This window comes from Bos grunniens, chromosome 23, assembly GCF_055505025.1.
Source record: "Bos grunniens cultivar Pamir isolate PY7600 chromosome 23, Bosgru_T2T1.0, whole genome shotgun sequence".
NCBI classification, from domain to species: Eukaryota; Metazoa; Chordata; class Mammalia; order Artiodactyla; family Bovidae; genus Bos; species Bos grunniens.
In genome coordinates, this window is record NC_141187.1 from 19,885,306 (window position 1) to 19,902,491 (window position 17,186).

Consider the following 17,186-nt stretch of genomic DNA (forward strand, 5'->3'; position numbering starts at 1 on the left):
CTCATTTAGGTTTAATCTTGATTCTCGTTTCTTCTATTCTATTATAAACAATTATGACAAACTCCTCTAATTGTTTTGGGATCAGCTAAGATACAAATGATAAAACTCAACACTCAAACTTGCCAGCTGGCACCATCAGTTTCTAATTCTTCCCGAATAGAAACCCTGGAATTATCTTTAGTATCTGATGCACTAATTCCATCAGCCCTCAATACCTGCAATCTAGCCTCTGCATTATCACTTAAAATCATGTCCTATTCTTCAATCCACTGCCATTACCGCTGAATTATACTATTACAATGCTATTTCCATCATGCTGTTTTCCTTACTCATAGTGTTCTCTACCTATCCTCACTGCCAGCCTCCCTCCAGATTCCCACAATGCCAAACATTAGCCATCCTTGACGACAGAACACAGATGACATTATTTTAACAAACTCCAAACTGAAAATCCCCTTAACCTACCTCTGTATTCCCAAACTCTAGTATACCTGTCATTTTTCACATATTCATCTATCATTACCTGTTTCTGTCTGTCTATGAGACTGCTTCTCTACGCACACATACATGTAAACATACAATTCTTCTCGACCAGTGACCCTGAAGTTTTTTTTTTTAGCTGTAAAGTCCATTTTTCACATAAGATGGTATGGGAAGGCCTAGTAAGGAAAATGGACTTTTTTAAAGGTGCTTTTCTGGTTGCAAGCGAGAAAGGCTAAGAAGATAGCTAAACCTCACACTCTGCAGACATCTTCACAAAGCACAGAGACCACAGCACACCAAACCATAGCCTCTGTGAAGACCAGGAGTATACTCAATTTATTCACCATCTCCCATGTAGGAAGGCAACACTGTGTAAGATCAGATAGTCCTGGGATCAAATCAGAGCTCTGTTCTCTATGCAAACCCTGAACCTCTCTGAACCTCTTCTGTAAAATGGAAAACCTATCTCATGTGACAAGAGATAAGACACATAAAAGTCACACTTCATACCAAACACATACATCAGTGCAGAAAAATTCCTATTCTGTTTCCTCCCCATACTTTCCTTCCATATCATGTACCCAAATGTCTGTTATATAATAGGAATTAAATAATCATTTCTTGAGTGAATTCATGAATAAGTGGATGACTTAATGAATGAATTGAGTAAGTGGAATAGGTGAATAAATGAAAAGTTGTCTTAACAAAACATAAAAAGACTTGGAAAAGGGATTTGATAATAAGAACAGAAAAAATACTATATAAAATACTACATAAATAGAAAAATACTATATAAATACTGTAAATACTGCATAAAATATATATAAATACTATACAAAAAAGGAAAATACCTCACAAATAACTTTGAAGTCTAGAAAAGAAAAAAAGCAGTATTTTATATATTTAAAACTAGAGACTTTTCAATAAATATTTGCTATCAAGGAAAGAAGCTAAGATTTTTAAGGCTCATGTGTGGGTAATACAATATCTAGCTAATACCTAAACTCAATTTACATCCAAGAGCTTAGAAATAAGAGTTATACTACGTTAAACTATAGTGAACAAATATCATGTTTTTTAATGAATTTTATCTCACTGATTTATGTATGACTGTTATGGAATGATGTTCCGATTTTCTTTTTAAAATGTGTTTCCTCCTTTCTCAAGTTACAAATCTAAGGTTCTGCAATTGTATTTAAAATCTTTTGGAGGTAAATACACACAAAAGAAATACCTCAACACAAATCACCATGACACACAATGAACCCAAAAGGAATAGGCATATATCACTAACGGCAAGATGTTCAGTTTGATAAAGCAAAATCTGACCTTTAATATTTTTTAAAAGTGGTTAATAAACATAAAATGTGGCAAGGCTTAAGCCCACATATTTTTAAACTCTTCTGGCATCCTTGGGGGTCTGTCCACAAAAACCAAGCAGTATATACAAGCTAGAGACAAAAAAAAAGTCAAACAAAAAGAAACATAAGCCTGTGGGATTGTCGTTTAAATATATGGCTGAAATCTAAATGATTTTTCCGTATTCACAAAACACTCCCAAGAAATTTCATGCAATGTATAAAAATCAATAAATGAAAAGTAATAGTGTAAAAAAAAAAAATAGGGATACTATTAGCACAAAACTCTTAAGGATAAGCTACAAATCGAGATTTCATCTTCTTCCTTAAAATTGAAAAAAACAGATCAGCAATTAGATTATAAGTCTCTCTTATAAAAACTTCACTCCATCAGAGCAACAAGGTTAAAGAATGATTTACCAAATTTGACTCCCAAAGATGACTTTAACAGAATGCTTTTAATCTGATTTCATGAAATATGTAAAACCTTCTCACTACTTACATGAAGTCTAAAGTCAATACATTATGAAATGAAACTATAATAAAATTACTAGCATTCCAAAAACAGATGTAGATATCACTTGAACATTGTAGGTTTATTTATCAGTAAGTAATTTTGTATACAAAGTATGATTACAATTTTTAAAAAAATAACAAATGCCTAAATAATGAAATAATCAAACATAACAAAATTGTCAAAATGGTTATCTCTGAATGATGAGATTATTTCTTTTTTCTTCTAAAGTTTTCAAAATCTCTCCGAAGTGTTATCTTTACAATAAAAAGTAATAGGAATATAAATACCTATACATATCTGAACATATGTGTCTGTAAATGTCCTAGTCTAATTTATAGAAACAGCAGGGCCCTGGTGCAAAATGAGAAAAAATAAAATAGGAAAGTAGCTCATGTAATCTGGTAATTTAGAAAATACCCTCAAGTCTCCCTAATGTAACATGGTAGTTAAGAGTCTGGCTGTAGAATCAGAAAGACCTACTGAAATCCCAGCTCCACCACATAATAATTGCAAAACTGTGGCAAAGTTATTTAACTTCTTTGATCCTCAGTTTCTTCATCTGAAACTTGGGAAAAATATTATCCAACTAACAGGGCTAGTAAATGAAGTAATATATGGAAAGATATGAGTGCATAATACCCATTAAGTGATTTAGTGATGATAGTAATATTTCCTCTTTCTATAATCTTTGTGGAGCCCAAACTCCTGCCAGTCCTTCAGAGTGCAGCTTATACGAACTTGCTTAGAGAGGCTTTCCCCGAATTAAGTTCCCACATTTCACAATTTCAGAGTGACCTGTGCATTTTCTTTAATAATCGTCAAAATTTGTAATTACTTATTTATGCAAATGAATCTACCATGCATAGCATACCATATATATTTAGTAAATTATAAACTAAGTTATGAATAAAAAAGTTTAAATTTGTAATCTTCCCACTGATATCATAAAACTGTGTCTCTATATAATCAGTGGGATCTTGATTACAAGTATTATTGATTGTAATATGGATGGGGGATATACATTTGAGTTTAGTACTTCTGCACGACTACAGGTAGGAAAGAAAAGAACATCCCATCACCAGGATTTCAGTCTATCTCTACACACTTAATCACAATGACAGAGTCACAGTAACCCTCTACATTTTATCCTTTATCTTCCATTATTCAGTCTACTAAAATAAGGGTTAAGAAAAGTGCTAAGTTTCTTTGCTGGCTTTTGGTTTATACACAGTTTTCTTTTAGTCCTCACCTGCTAGAACTGTGATTAAATCAACTTGTCACTGTAAGTCAGAGAGCACTGAGAGAGAGTGTGCTGGCTCTCAAAGTGTGGTTTCCAGACCATCCATACCTGCATCACCTCAGAATTTACCAGAAAGGCAAATTATTGGGCTCACTCTAGATTCACTGAAATAAAAAGCCTGGAAGTGAAGCCCAGCAGTCTTATAGTTAAGCAAGGCTTTGAGGTGATTCTAATGCACACTGAAGCTTGAGAGTCATCACATTAGAAGATCTAGTCTTTGTAAGCAATAGACTGTTTCACTGATTTTCATCAATTTAATTTGCCAGGCTTTATAGTTCATTATTAAAATTCTAATATTGGAGTATAATCTCTAAAATCTGAGAAACAGGACATGTGTCAGAAATATAAGACAGGTAATCAAAGAAAGATTGCTTAATACACTGTTCTGTCCACATAAGTTGCATAGTCAATTCATGATGTACCTGTTCCTTTTCATTAGAAAGTAACTCCCTCTACATGTCCTCCTAAAAAGATTCTTCCTTCAGAACCACTAATTTCAAATAAAGTCAGAAGGTGACAAAAAATACAAACTGTTGTCAAAGGTTTTGTAAGTCACAGGAAAGAGACAATGAGCTAAGCAAAAAATGTGATTATTATTCTACAGTATTACTTCTGTATGTAAAAATAGACACAATGAAGTCAAAGCTTCAAGTGGGTTCTAGATTAATCTTTATTTTAGAGATATAATTAATGATAATAAACTTCCATAACAAGATTATAAACATGGTTTAATGATAGAAAACTTGCCAACATATTAGTAGGTCAAATGTGAAAAAGGCATACAATCATCTCAAAGATAACCTTTCTGGCATCTGATAAAACTCAATGCCCTTTCATTTTCTTTTTTAAATTCAGAAATATAAAACTACTTCCTCAAAGTGATTTAAACCATTTTAAACCAAAAGTCAACATTATGCTTACCAATGAACAAGAAAAACATTTCCATTAAAATCAGGAATAAAAAGATCCATTATCCTCACTCTTAATTATTGATGTTTTGGAAGTTCTGACTTAAACCCGTGAGTGCATGCTCAGTTGCTCAATCGTGTCCAACTCTTTTGTGACCCCATGGACTGTAGCCCACCAGGCTCCTCTGTCCATGGGATTTCTCAGGCAAGAATACTAGCTACGGTTGCCATTTCCTCCTTCAAGGGATCTTCCCAACCCAAGGACGGAACCCACGTCTCCTGCATCTCCTGCACTGCAGGCAGATTCTTTACCACTGAGCCATCAGGGAAGCCTGTCTTAAACCCTTATTTGTGGATAATACAATTCTCTTCCTAAAAAGCTCAGGAGAATCAAATAAAAAATTAAGTTGATTAAACTTTAAGAATTTCTTCATAGCAGTATTACCACATATGTAAACATACACAGAACGAAGTCACAGGTTCAAGTACATAAGACTGTAAACTGAAAAAATACAGTTTTAATACAAAAACAACAGAACTTCTGAGGAGAAAAAAAAAAGAAATAACAATGGTATTTCTAACAGAACTGGAACATAAACTCTAAAGAGATTGGGGGTGAGGAGTAGGGGTGGGGGTTATTGCTGTTGCTTTATTCACTGCTATATCTTCAGCCCCTAGAAGTCTGCCAGGAAATAGTAGACACTCAAAAGAAATTTGCTGAATGAATAAATGAAAAGCATTAGCATTCAATAATCCTTTATATCAAATGAGTTCTTCCTATAAGTGACAGAACTGCTTATTAGGAGTCCACAATGAGACCAAGAGTTTGCACCAGAATGTACATTACTGTGCACATCTTTTAATTTTGCCAGTATCACAAGAAAACTATCTCAATGAAGAAAGCAGGGGACTGGTTTACAGTCTGGATCAGGCTACTTACCTTATAAAAGACAACAAGGAACAGTTCTCATACTGGTTACACTGAGTGGCAGGCACCTCTTTGGACTAAATGTTGGGAGTTGAAAGGGGGAAAAAAAAAAAACTAACTTCAAACCAAAGAATAATTTGTAAAAAATCATGTCTGGCTGCTGAAATGTGGTTATAATTAGGTCACTGTGTCTCTTAAAGGATACTTATGAAACATGAAAGCAACAAAAAATTTTAAGGATAATTTTTTGTCAACTGAATGTCAGGTTCTAAGCAGGAAATTCAGACATCCCAGTAGTGTCTAAATGAATGAAGCCTTTACACTTTCAGAGCAGTTTATAAAAATGATCACAGGAATTAAGGCACATGAGAAGATATGCTCTAAATCAATATAAACACTTCAAGTATATGCCTCACTCCTCACTTTAGAGTGGGTCCAAGATTGTAGTGTCATCTCAAATAAACAAGTAAAACAAAAACTGAGTCAGTGCTGGTGGTTTAAAAAATGAAGAACAAGTGAAGAAAACAAGTGAAGAATAGTCAACTTAACACTAACTTATAGCAGACAGGCTCTGGAAAAGTAAACTGGACTGATATTCAGAAGACCAGCTATATAGCCCTTGAACACCAAACTAACCTACTGCACAGCCTAGGGCTAATCACCTCACCTCGCTGTTCTTCAGTTTCTTCAGGAGTAAATAAAAAAAGACTCTAAATAAAAAAAGACTCTCGAATCTTCCATTCAGTCTAAGTAATGGATACTAGCCAGATTCCCTTCTTCCTGAATAAAGGCAGATAAGCGATCCTACAAAAATATGGTGAGGTTCAATTCTATCTATAAACCTACAAAGTCAAACTAATTTAAAAAGTATAGACATTTTATATAGAGATCTGCACTGAACACCTTTCTATCTTCTCTGTAAATGATTTATACAATCTGGTTCAAGTCACAAAAGACATCTTGAGAGATGTATATGTTTATTTGAGTTTTACAAATAAAATTCTCAGCGATATAAGAAATAGAATTCATGGTACTTACTCAAATTTATATGACTCCACAACATCATCCTTTCTTCATCAAACCAGATGTGACACATAGCCATAATTTTCTAAGGAAGCAGCAGAGGTTTCAAGCAAATCAGACACTCAAAATATAGAATTCTACACACACACACAAAAAATGTTTTTCATGCAATGAAGATGAAGAAGAAACTCAAGGTAATGTAGGAAGAGAATAAAGGGAATAATATAACTTCCGCTCTAAAGTTAGCAAGAAGGCAAAACAGACAAGGGATGAGGGACATAAAAATATAAATTTAGCAAGTTATAATCTCCAAGACCCATGAAGATTGTCCTCCTAAATTATACTATCCCACCCTGAGCACAATTTCCTATTCATTCTATTAAATATAACACCTATTAGGTACCTAACATATACCAGGTACTGTAAAATAGGAAAGTTAAAACAAGCTCTGGATTCATGAAGCTTACAGTGGGGAGAGAAACAGACAAGTAAACAGATCCCTGGAATATACTAAAGTAAGGACTTCCTTAAAGAGTATACTATTAATACAAGGTGCCATGGCACACAGAAAGGAATTAACAAGACTGGACAAGCCAGTGATGTCTTCTTGGGGGATGAGCTGTCCAAGCTGATATTTTCCATTTTATTGTATTTCCTATTCCTCCAGTTCTCTCAATTAATCTTATATTTTTCTGACTTTTAGATTTCATTGAACTCTCCAAACCCTTCTCCCATTGTTCAACAAATTAATCAACTTCACTCCTTTCTATTCCATCCCTCCCCACTAGCCTAGGCTCAGTGATTAGAACCTCTAACACCTTGAATTTCAATATTCTTCTGTTTTATCTGCCTTTCAAATTCCTAAATCAACCCAATCACCTTTCTTTTCCAGTCCTATGCCCAGCAGTTGAGCACCGCCACAGAGAAGTATACAACCTTGCTGTTAGAGCCCTTCTATGATTCAATGGACATGAGCTTGAGCAAACTCAGGGAAGTAGTGGGCAGGGAAGCCACGCGTGCTGCAGTGCGTGGGACCACAAAGAGCTGGACACGACATAGCAACTGAACAACAACAAAATGAGCTCTGCAGAGCCCTGGACAACTTAGGCAACACTAAGCATATTCCTGATGAGCTTTCTCTCCCTAACTCCCCTGCTGCCATTACAAACCTTCACCACTCTCGAGCTTCCCTACCTCCCCCTCCCTTCCATGCCAACTCCAGTCACTGGCCCTTCCTGCTTCTTCAAAATGGTATGAATGATAATTACGCATAGCTGAAAATATGACTTTACACTACTTTTAAGGGTTAAAAAAGTTATGTGTATTGAACTAAGCCAGCAATCTAACATTCTTAACATTGTTTCATTATGAAAACAGATTTGGTCCCAACAAAGGACTTGCAAATAAACTCTGACCTGCTACCTGAACAATTTCAGCTACTAAAATACAACCAAAAAACAAAAGTAATAAGTATACCAACTCTCAAAACTGATAATTAAGTTTACACACCAAAGATCAAGTGACTTTTCTCGGCAGAGAACATGTATCAGGCTTTCCTAGAGTATGACGTATTTTAGGCACAAATCTGATAAATTTAATTTCTAGTCCATAGTAGCCAGAAGCAGCATTCAAGCGTGGGGGTGGGGAGGGGGACGGGGTGGCAAGGCGAAACCCTGCCAGAGTACAGCACAACAGCAGCAAAATTAGCTGATGCAAATGAGAGAGAAACCATAAAACTCAACCCCCCAAAATTATAAATTCAAATAGCAGATCAAAGTAGGACTATTGATCACAGGAGCAAACTACACTTTATGCCTCATGGTATCCTAGGGCATCACAACGGTACAAGCGGGCTATAACACCTGACATATTTTATAATGAAATTTCAGTTAAAGAAAAAAGTTCAAATTGTACCTGGTATTCCATCTGTACATAGTCATAAACATGCTATAATAACCTTACTATAGAAATATTTTCATTAAAATGGTCAAAATAAAATCCATTTTATCACTTAGATTACCTCATGTATTTATAAAATAAATATATTAAATATATTTATTCTCTATGATATATATATGGCATAGATGCCCTGGTTTTTAATTCTAATAGAAAACAGTTGTAAGCTAGTCTTTATTACAAAAATTAAGCTAGTTTTTTGTTTCCAATCATGCTCTTCACTCAAAAATAAGACAATAATTGTATAATTGAAAATTGAGACAATAGTCTGGCTGATTTTTATACACTGCAGGCACAGCACAATTCTACATTCAAGCAAGTAAAACAAACACTAAAGAAAACTGAGTTTTCAGCATCTCTAATCACACAATAGTTAACCAAGTCACTCGTTAGTCAGTTTCTATCCAGCACTGTTTCAAATAAAATTTCTAAAAGTAAAATTATTTCATTAATTGACTTTAAAATAAATCACACAGACCAATGTCTGAAATTTGAGTATACAGCAGAAAGCATAAAAAGAAAAGAAAAATGAAACTGCTTAAAATTTGCACTTAGAATTTGCTTTGGAACTTGATAAAATGATCCCTTAAAATTCATGTGGAAGAATAAAAATAGGAAGAGAGACAAGAAATATTTTAAAAAGAGAAGTTATGCAGGTGACCCTGAACTGTAATACCAAACATTAAAACATATTAAGAAGCTATAATAACTAAAGTAATGTAGTACTGGCAAAAGAAGAGACAATTCGATAGACAAAGCAGAAAACTCAAAAATAATAATTCATTATCTGATAAAGGTAGCATTTCAATTCTGAGAGAAAAGGGAGGTTTATATATTTGTGGTGGTGAGACCACTGGCAAGCGAACTTAAAGTAAAAACTGTTTTGACTCAGAACCCTCCCTGGCACTATATGACAAAATAGTGGATTAAATATTAAACTGTAGAAACTAAAAGCCTGAAATATGAAAAGTACATGATGATTTGTGCAAAAGTTGTGGGTAAGACTTTCTGTCAAAGCGAAGTAATAAAACAAAGGCAGATTTAACTACATTGAAAATGAAAACAAACGTTAAAAAGAAATAAACCTTATGGAAACCAAAAGATGAAGGATATGAGGGGTTGTGCGGAGACTTCTATATTATGATCAATAATGGCTTTATGTCTTTAATATATTAAAAGCCCATAATAATAAACAATGGGAGGAAAATGAGAACTCGGTAAAACTGTGCTCAGAATGTGAACAGACACCCACAAATGAAGAAATACAAATGGCCAAAATAATTCCAAACTCAGTAGTCAAAGGAAAGTTATTATGTAAAATAGTTAAAGAAAAGCACAATGTTTTTCCTGTTAAAATGTCAGAGATGGAAAGGGGTACTCTCACAACTGTTGGTAGGCGTGTAAAAAGTCCAGTTTCCCTGGGGGATAAATTAAGAAACTACTATCAAAAAAGCTTTTAGACTCAGAAAAAATCTTCTTCTAAGACTTTTATATAAGATATTAAGCTTTCATTACATCATTTTCAATAGCAGTATAAAAACTGGAAATAACCAAATGATCCAATAACAGAGGATTAAAAACATAATAGATATCCATATAATGAGTTGTTTACATTCTGTATCAACAGAATTTCTTGTAAGGAGGAAACATATAATCATAGGTAAAAAATTGTAATTTCCTACCCAAAATTAGTAACCACTCTCTAATATATTTTCAGCATTTATGAATCCATTTTTATTGAGTATCTTTTTCAAAGATTAATTTTGACCTTCATATATTTAAAAATAAGTTTTCAAAATCTCAGCATATTTATAATAAAAATAATGAACTGACAGAATGCTATGCGACATACTGCTAAATTTTATATAGCTACCAAAAGTTTTGCAAATCCAGCTACGTGAAAACAAGCACCCGAAACTCACAATGCTGTTATACATTCAGTTACACAACTGGTGTGATAATTAAGTGCAATATAATATACCCAGAGCAATAATCACAGAATTTTCAGAAAGACTAAATATAAATATGTTAAGTAAATTCACAGAACATTTTTAATATTCAGTATTATCCAGACTGCCTACGAAATGGAATATGAAAATAATATTAAACCTCCCCATCAAATCTGACCTGTCAAAGTAACCAAAAATTAACATCCCCAAATCACTGAAAAACTGTGAGACAATGACAACCTAAAAAAGGAGAAATAAAAAGTTAATGGATGACAGTGTTAAGAATAAATATAAAACAAAATCATGTAACATGTAAAATGTATCTTTCCAATTTCAACAATATAAGCATACCAGAAAAGAAGTATTTCATGTATATATTTTCCATATTTCTTTTGTATTGTCCAAAATGGGAGCCATTTACTACATGTAATTATTTAAATTTAAACTAATTAAAACAAAGAGCAGAATTCAGTTGCTCAGTTGCCTCACTCAGTTAATGTACTCAAAAGGTACCTGTGGTTAGTGGCTATCTACTGGCGAGTACAGAAACAGAAATTTCCATCACTACAGAAAGGTCTCCTGGATGGCTTGGTATAATATAGACAAATTAATTTTTCTCTATAATTATAAAAATTTTCTCCACAAAACTGCAAACTTTTCTCCCTACATCTGAAAAATTTTTATAACCTTCCTAAATCAACAGGTTGATGATTATAATCATTCTTTTAAGTACAATGATGATAAGTACTAACAGCACATCGTTTATCATGTGCCAGGAACAATAAACATGGGCCAGTGTTTTTCATGTGCTCTCAGTACCTCACTTAATTTTCATATAAACCATATAAGGTAGATACAAGTCTACAATGCCTTATCTGAAAGAAGTATTCCAGAATTCAGAAGTTTTCAGATTTTACAAAGCTACTACTACACAAAAGTCATATACTACATAACTCTTGAGGGAAGCACTCAAGAGCACAGTAGAATGTATGAATATTAACATGAAAGGTAAGTCAGCCAGTAAATAACCATCAGTTAGGTCCTGGTGCTGCCATCAAAGTAGTTCAGAACAGGTGTTCCCACTGACCAGCATTAGCAACTCGCACTTACACAGTACTACAATCTCAGAATGACAAATCCATGAATTCTTCCCCACAGGCCCAAGGATTTTCATCACAGAATTATTAAATGACTCTTATCTCCCTGAATTTCAAGAATTCATTTCTAAGACTGAACAGAATTTTTTCCCTCTAGTAATTATGTATCTTAAAATAAAAGGCCTGGCTATCTTCTTTTCATGAAATAATTGATAAGAGATATTTAAATACAAATTCAAAACTGTATTTTGTCACATTTATAAAACAATATGCTTTTTCAGTGCAAGTACTTAATTCAAATGGATAACCATTACCTTACTTCATTTCTAAAAGGAAGAAAAGTATAAACCTTCAGCTTCACAGTGCTTTTATGTTCTAAATCAACTTTTGCACATTTTCTCACTTTCAGGAAAGATTATGACCAATTTTATGTTACAATTTGAAAATGTTCATTATTCTTATATTTATAAACTAGTGTATATCTTAAAGCATTCCAAACTGATGAATTTCACAGAAAGTACTACGTGTAATTTAATGAAATTTAAATATCAAGAATTAAAATAAATCATTTAATAGTGACAAAATACAAAAGTAGGACAGATATTTAACTATTCAACAGTGTGGCCATGTTTATTTCAAAATTATGAAATATCACACATATAACCATCCAGTAAGGAGTACATAAGTATTAAGTTTCTATGAAAAATTATACTTTTTATTGGTTCTGATATGGCCTTGCTTAAGAAGATCTGGTGGTTAGACATAAGAAATTGAAACAAATGCTATGATAATATGAAAATACAAATTAATCCAATATTTATTATAAAAATTAGACCTCATCACAAATAACAGTAATTAACCAATTATTCACCTTTCCCATTATTACTTCCTTATACCACACTAGTGACACATAAGTTGGTAAAATTTCATTTGTAAACTAAATTTTGTAAATCAAAATAAGTTTTATTAGTTGAAATGTAGTTTAGCATAATTTGTTAAGAGCACGGACTCTGGAGTTAGACTTCCTGTTTCAAAGCAAGATTTTACCACTTGCTACAATGGCAATTTTTGGTGTTACAAACACCTGTGTCTCAAGTTTCTTCATCTATAAAAGGGAACAAACAACACTACCCTCAAAGGGTTGTGTGAGGAGTAAATGATAATGGTATGTGGAAGTGCTCAGGAGAATGCCTGGTACACACGACAGCATTTGCTATTATCATTGGCCTTATTAAAGCATCTCTGAAACTGTAATAATAATATTAATGTTACCACTTATCACGGTTAAGAATGTCTTTGCTCCAGCCTCCTGAAAAACTTAAATACACCAGGGAAACTCAGTGTTTGAAGGAACCCTGTGGCCGTTTAATACATATCAATTATCAATTCATATATTTTTCCATTAGATCCCTTGATAGTCAGATTAAGATATGGATAGAACTAGGAACACATGCTTTCACAACTCATTTCTTAATGTTATATAATAGCCAAATGATACCATTTCACATACACAACTGTGCCCGTACTCTACTGTAGCAATGTATATATGGTTATTGCCATTTATCCCAAAATTCCCAAGAGAAGAAGCAAATCTTACTGAGAAAATTACACGTTCATTTTTGGACACACTAAGTTTGAGCTGCTAACAGAATACTTAATGGATGTTCCAGAAAGCAGTCAGGAGTACAGACCTAGTTCAGGGAGACCACACTCAGATCATCACTCCGCACCTTGTACTACCATGGGATTTTTCACATCCTACCATGTGACGTTCATTCACCTCCACAACCCTTCTCCACTGCTAGACTATCTAGAAAGCATTCAGGTTTTGCCATACAAGGGCTCAATAATGTTGCTTTTTTTTAAAAAAATGTAAAACTTGCAGAATAGTACAACTAAAAGAGTGAATTTCATTGTCTATAAAGAAAACTCTGATTTAGAAAACACTTTTTTCACCCTGTGGATTTTAGAAAAGGATGAAATTTCATTTGGAAGAGTTCTTAGAAAATATAAGGAGCATTCAAACAAAATCCTTTTTTTTTTTTAATTTGGTCACATGAGAATTACTAAATGCTACCAAGCAGTGAAACCTGACATTATCACCAGGCCTATAAACCTGCAAGAGTACAATATAACCAGGCAAAGAAATTTATAAGAGAGTAAAATAAGGAAGAAAAAACTCAATGAAGATTCCTTGATGTGTGTTTAAATTAATTTAATAAATCATTCAAAATACCTGCAATGTGGGTTGAAAAGATTTTACTTTCTAATTTACAGGCTACTTGAGTTCAATAACTTTAAATGAAAAGCCTCTGGACCCTTCTTAGAATATATTATTCAAAAAGCTATGATAAGGAGCATAGAGCAAAAGTGTTAAGTTACAAGCATGGTAAGGTAAAGCTGCTGTCATTTCCAACCCCGCCAGGAACTGTTTGACCGCCAATCCTTTAGTTTAAAATCAGTAGAAGCACGTCCTAGAGAATGCTGCATTCAAAGTATTTCTCACCCAAACCTAAAATATGGTCAGTCCTATCAAGCCTCTCTAATAGGAAGACAGACCAGCTGCCAGCTCTGTATTTAACAGCAGATCCTGACAATTCCATTTGTGCCTGACAACTAGTCACCTTTCAGTGAAGCCATTCCCTGGAAATGACACTACAATATTGTTACTTATTTAGAGGTCACGGAGTCAAGAAAAAACAGCTCATTTGTGGTGAATGGCTGGGGAAGACAGTAGCTGGAGAGGATTAAAAGAAGCAACACAATACACACTGGCTTAGAAGAACTGTGAAAATGCAGAGGAAAAAGAGTAAAGATTCACAGAATCAAATTCCTACAACATGAAATAAACACAGAGACTTAAGGCTGCATTTTCTCATTTAAAATCATATAAGCAAGGATCAAATGCATATTGATTCTAATTTTATATAATCAAAAGCCTGAAAACATTATGCTATCAGAAAATATTGATAAATTAAAAAAGGATTCCCCTAATCTTGGCCCCATTTTTCTGTTCTATGAAGCAATTCATAAGAAGAAAAAAATAACTTCAGACTATAATGATGAATGTAACTATTAGAGGTAGCCTCTCTATGAGGTCTGAAATAGAAGGAAAATGTACATTTCTTCCAAAGCTGTGGCCAACAATAACTTTTGCATTCTGAATCCAGCTTAAGCACATTAGTTGGGAAGATGTTTGCAAAAGTATTTAATAAGAAAGTGCTGAATTTAGCTTTTATTTTCTTTTTTTCCTCAGTTTTCTTAAGTGGCATACAGTCTATCCAATGCACTAAGTAGAACCTCTTTTAAGTATAAATGACAAAAGGAAATACAGCTTTCTTCTTACAGAAAGCTGTTTTTATAGATCAGGGGTCGTCAAACTTTCTGTAAAGGGCCACAGAGTAAATATTTTCAGCTTTACAGGCCATGTGGTCTCTGTCACAAATACTCAACTCTGCCATGAAGCATGAAAGAAGCAATAGATAATAGATAAACAATGCCTCTGACTGTGGTCCAATAAAATCTCATTTTTTAAAATAAGCAGCCAGTCTATGGCTATAGTTTGCTGATCTCAGCTATAAAGCATGTTTTTTCACCTAATAATAAATATACTATTTTAATAAATAATACCAAATTTGAAATATGATAGCTTAGAGTTGCTTTAAAATAATTTCATTTTTAAAAAGTGAGGACTAGGGGAAAAGGTTAAAGAAGACTGGCAAAACAATTACCGTTAGTCTGAGGATGGATGTATGGAGTTCACTATACTATTCCAATGATTTTATGAGTTTGAAATTTTCAAAATTAAAAGATTTTAAAATGACAAAGTAAATTAATGAACTGGCTCTACAGGAAAATGAATTTCCTTGCTTTATATTATAAACATTCTAAAACACGTTTAGTAGTTTTTAAACATAATTAACAGTACAACATAAAATTTTAGCGTACAGCTACTATACTACAGCTAAAATCTTTAAATATACAAAGTGTATACAAGCATAAACCCTTAAAAGTTTCCATAATTTAAAAGACAGCCTAACTTCATACAACTCCTAAATTAACACATTTAATTTAGTCTTATCTTTCCTAACAAAATGTGTTACCAATTATTGGTTTTAGAATATAATTATTTTATAGGGTATATATTACTTATGTTAACATATCATAGGCTTATTATTTTTCACATGAATCATTTTTATTAGTTTTAAACTCTAAGCAATGAATAATAATAGAAACAATTCACATAAACAAACACTGCTTAAGGTCTTCAATAACTGAGAGTTTAAAGGCATCCCAAGACCAAAGTTTGAGAACCTGTGACTTAAATGTTTCCAATGCTGTTTAAAGTATGTTTACCAAGCAACTATTAAATACATGCTCAAACTCATTTTTCCATTTTTCCTCTGAAGGATAATCATCTCACAAGGGAGTTAATCCACTATGAAGACTATCAATATACACCCACTTAAAACTTCAACAGAAACATTCTTTTAAAATTGCTGGGTATGTCATGAATAATGTAGCCACAGGAAAAGAAGAGCTCTAATGTGCTGTCCCCCATATGCAGAAAATTGTCTCCTGAACCAATAATAAAGAAAAACCAATATGTGCCAGCAGACATTTCTAATAAATCTGCTACCTCTCATCAGATCAAGTTATGCAGTCTCAATGAAAGAAGCCAGAAATCAAGCTGAAAAGAGCCTTAGGAAAGAAATCTTAATGAATACACAATTTCTGAAAAAAGAAATAAATGTGTTTTTTAAATGTCCTAAGTTTTTTCTCCAGTTCTGAAACACAGAAGTATTATAAAAACTGAAAACCAAATGAGGTTCATGGAATTATGATGACGGACATTTGAGAAAAACTTGAGAACTCTGTGAAAATATTTCCAAGTATTCAAGAATAAAATCAATGTCAAGATTTTCTAGATCTAAAGTACAATAAACAATCCGTAATACAGATCTGGGTAAACGGTAGCTAGGCACACATGTCTACATGAGTACGCATTCTTTTATGAAGATGAGCCATACTTTTGGAACAGCGGTATCACCGCTGCATTTTTAACCAATCTGCCCCTTCTGTACTTGGCTATTTAAAATGTTATCAGACTATTTCATTCTTTTACTTAAGTACAAATTTGCAAGTTAAGTTTTATAAATCTGGTTATTTCTGCTGTCTTCTGTCAACATGAACAAACTTAAAGAGTAGTAAGTGAGACACACAGCCGTACTCACATCATACTCTGCAGCTCTGCAGTGAAACTTACAGACTTCCCTGTGCTTCTTCCACTTGAAGAGGCAGCAGACATGGGGCTGGCTGCAGTATTATTCATCTAAATAAAAAAGAGAACCCAGCTTACAAAATGTATTTAGCTATAAGTAAATGCATAGAAAAGGGAAGCAATTATAAATTACTTCAAAAATGACAGAAATTTTTTAAATTCTGATTTGTCTTATGTAAAAATCTGATTTATCTATACTTGTTCTTTATTAAAATCAAATAAAGGCAAGGTAGAAAACTGCTTCGTCAAATATGATATCAAAAAACTGCTGTGTGATAAACTTTTCATTACATATTTTACAGTAAGTATTGGGAGAAATATACTCATTAAAGTATTTTAACAGAGCTCAGTGGTTTTCAAAATGTGTTCCAGGGAGCCCTAAGATT

General features: G+C 33.3%; 2 protein-coding genes across 44 annotated transcripts in view; one reads left to right on the forward strand and one right to left on the reverse strand.

The window, feature by feature from the left end:
* Nucleotides 1-17,186, reverse strand: part of SUPT3H (SPT3 homolog, SAGA and STAGA complex component) — a 442,887-nt gene that overhangs the window by 413,362 nt on the left and 12,339 nt on the right. For 32 of the 38 annotated variants that reach the window (XR_015153255.1, XR_015153253.1, XR_015153252.1 and 29 more), the window contains exon 2: nucleotides 16,754-16,851. Coding sequence is in view for 18 of the 38 variants with exons in the window: in XM_086371946.1 (XP_086228072.1) it covers nucleotides 16,754-16,851 (98 nt within the window). In the remaining 20 variants the exon portion in view is untranslated. The remainder of the gene's footprint in view (nucleotides 1-16,753; nucleotides 16,852-17,186) is intronic. The other 6 variants (XM_086371960.1, XM_086371958.1, XM_086371965.1 and 3 more) reach the window with 1 other exon arrangement.
* RUNX2 (RUNX family transcription factor 2) overlaps nucleotides 1-17,186 on the forward strand; it is a 351,949-nt gene that overhangs the window by 18,254 nt on the left and 316,509 nt on the right. The gene's annotated exons all lie outside the window — the stretch shown is intronic.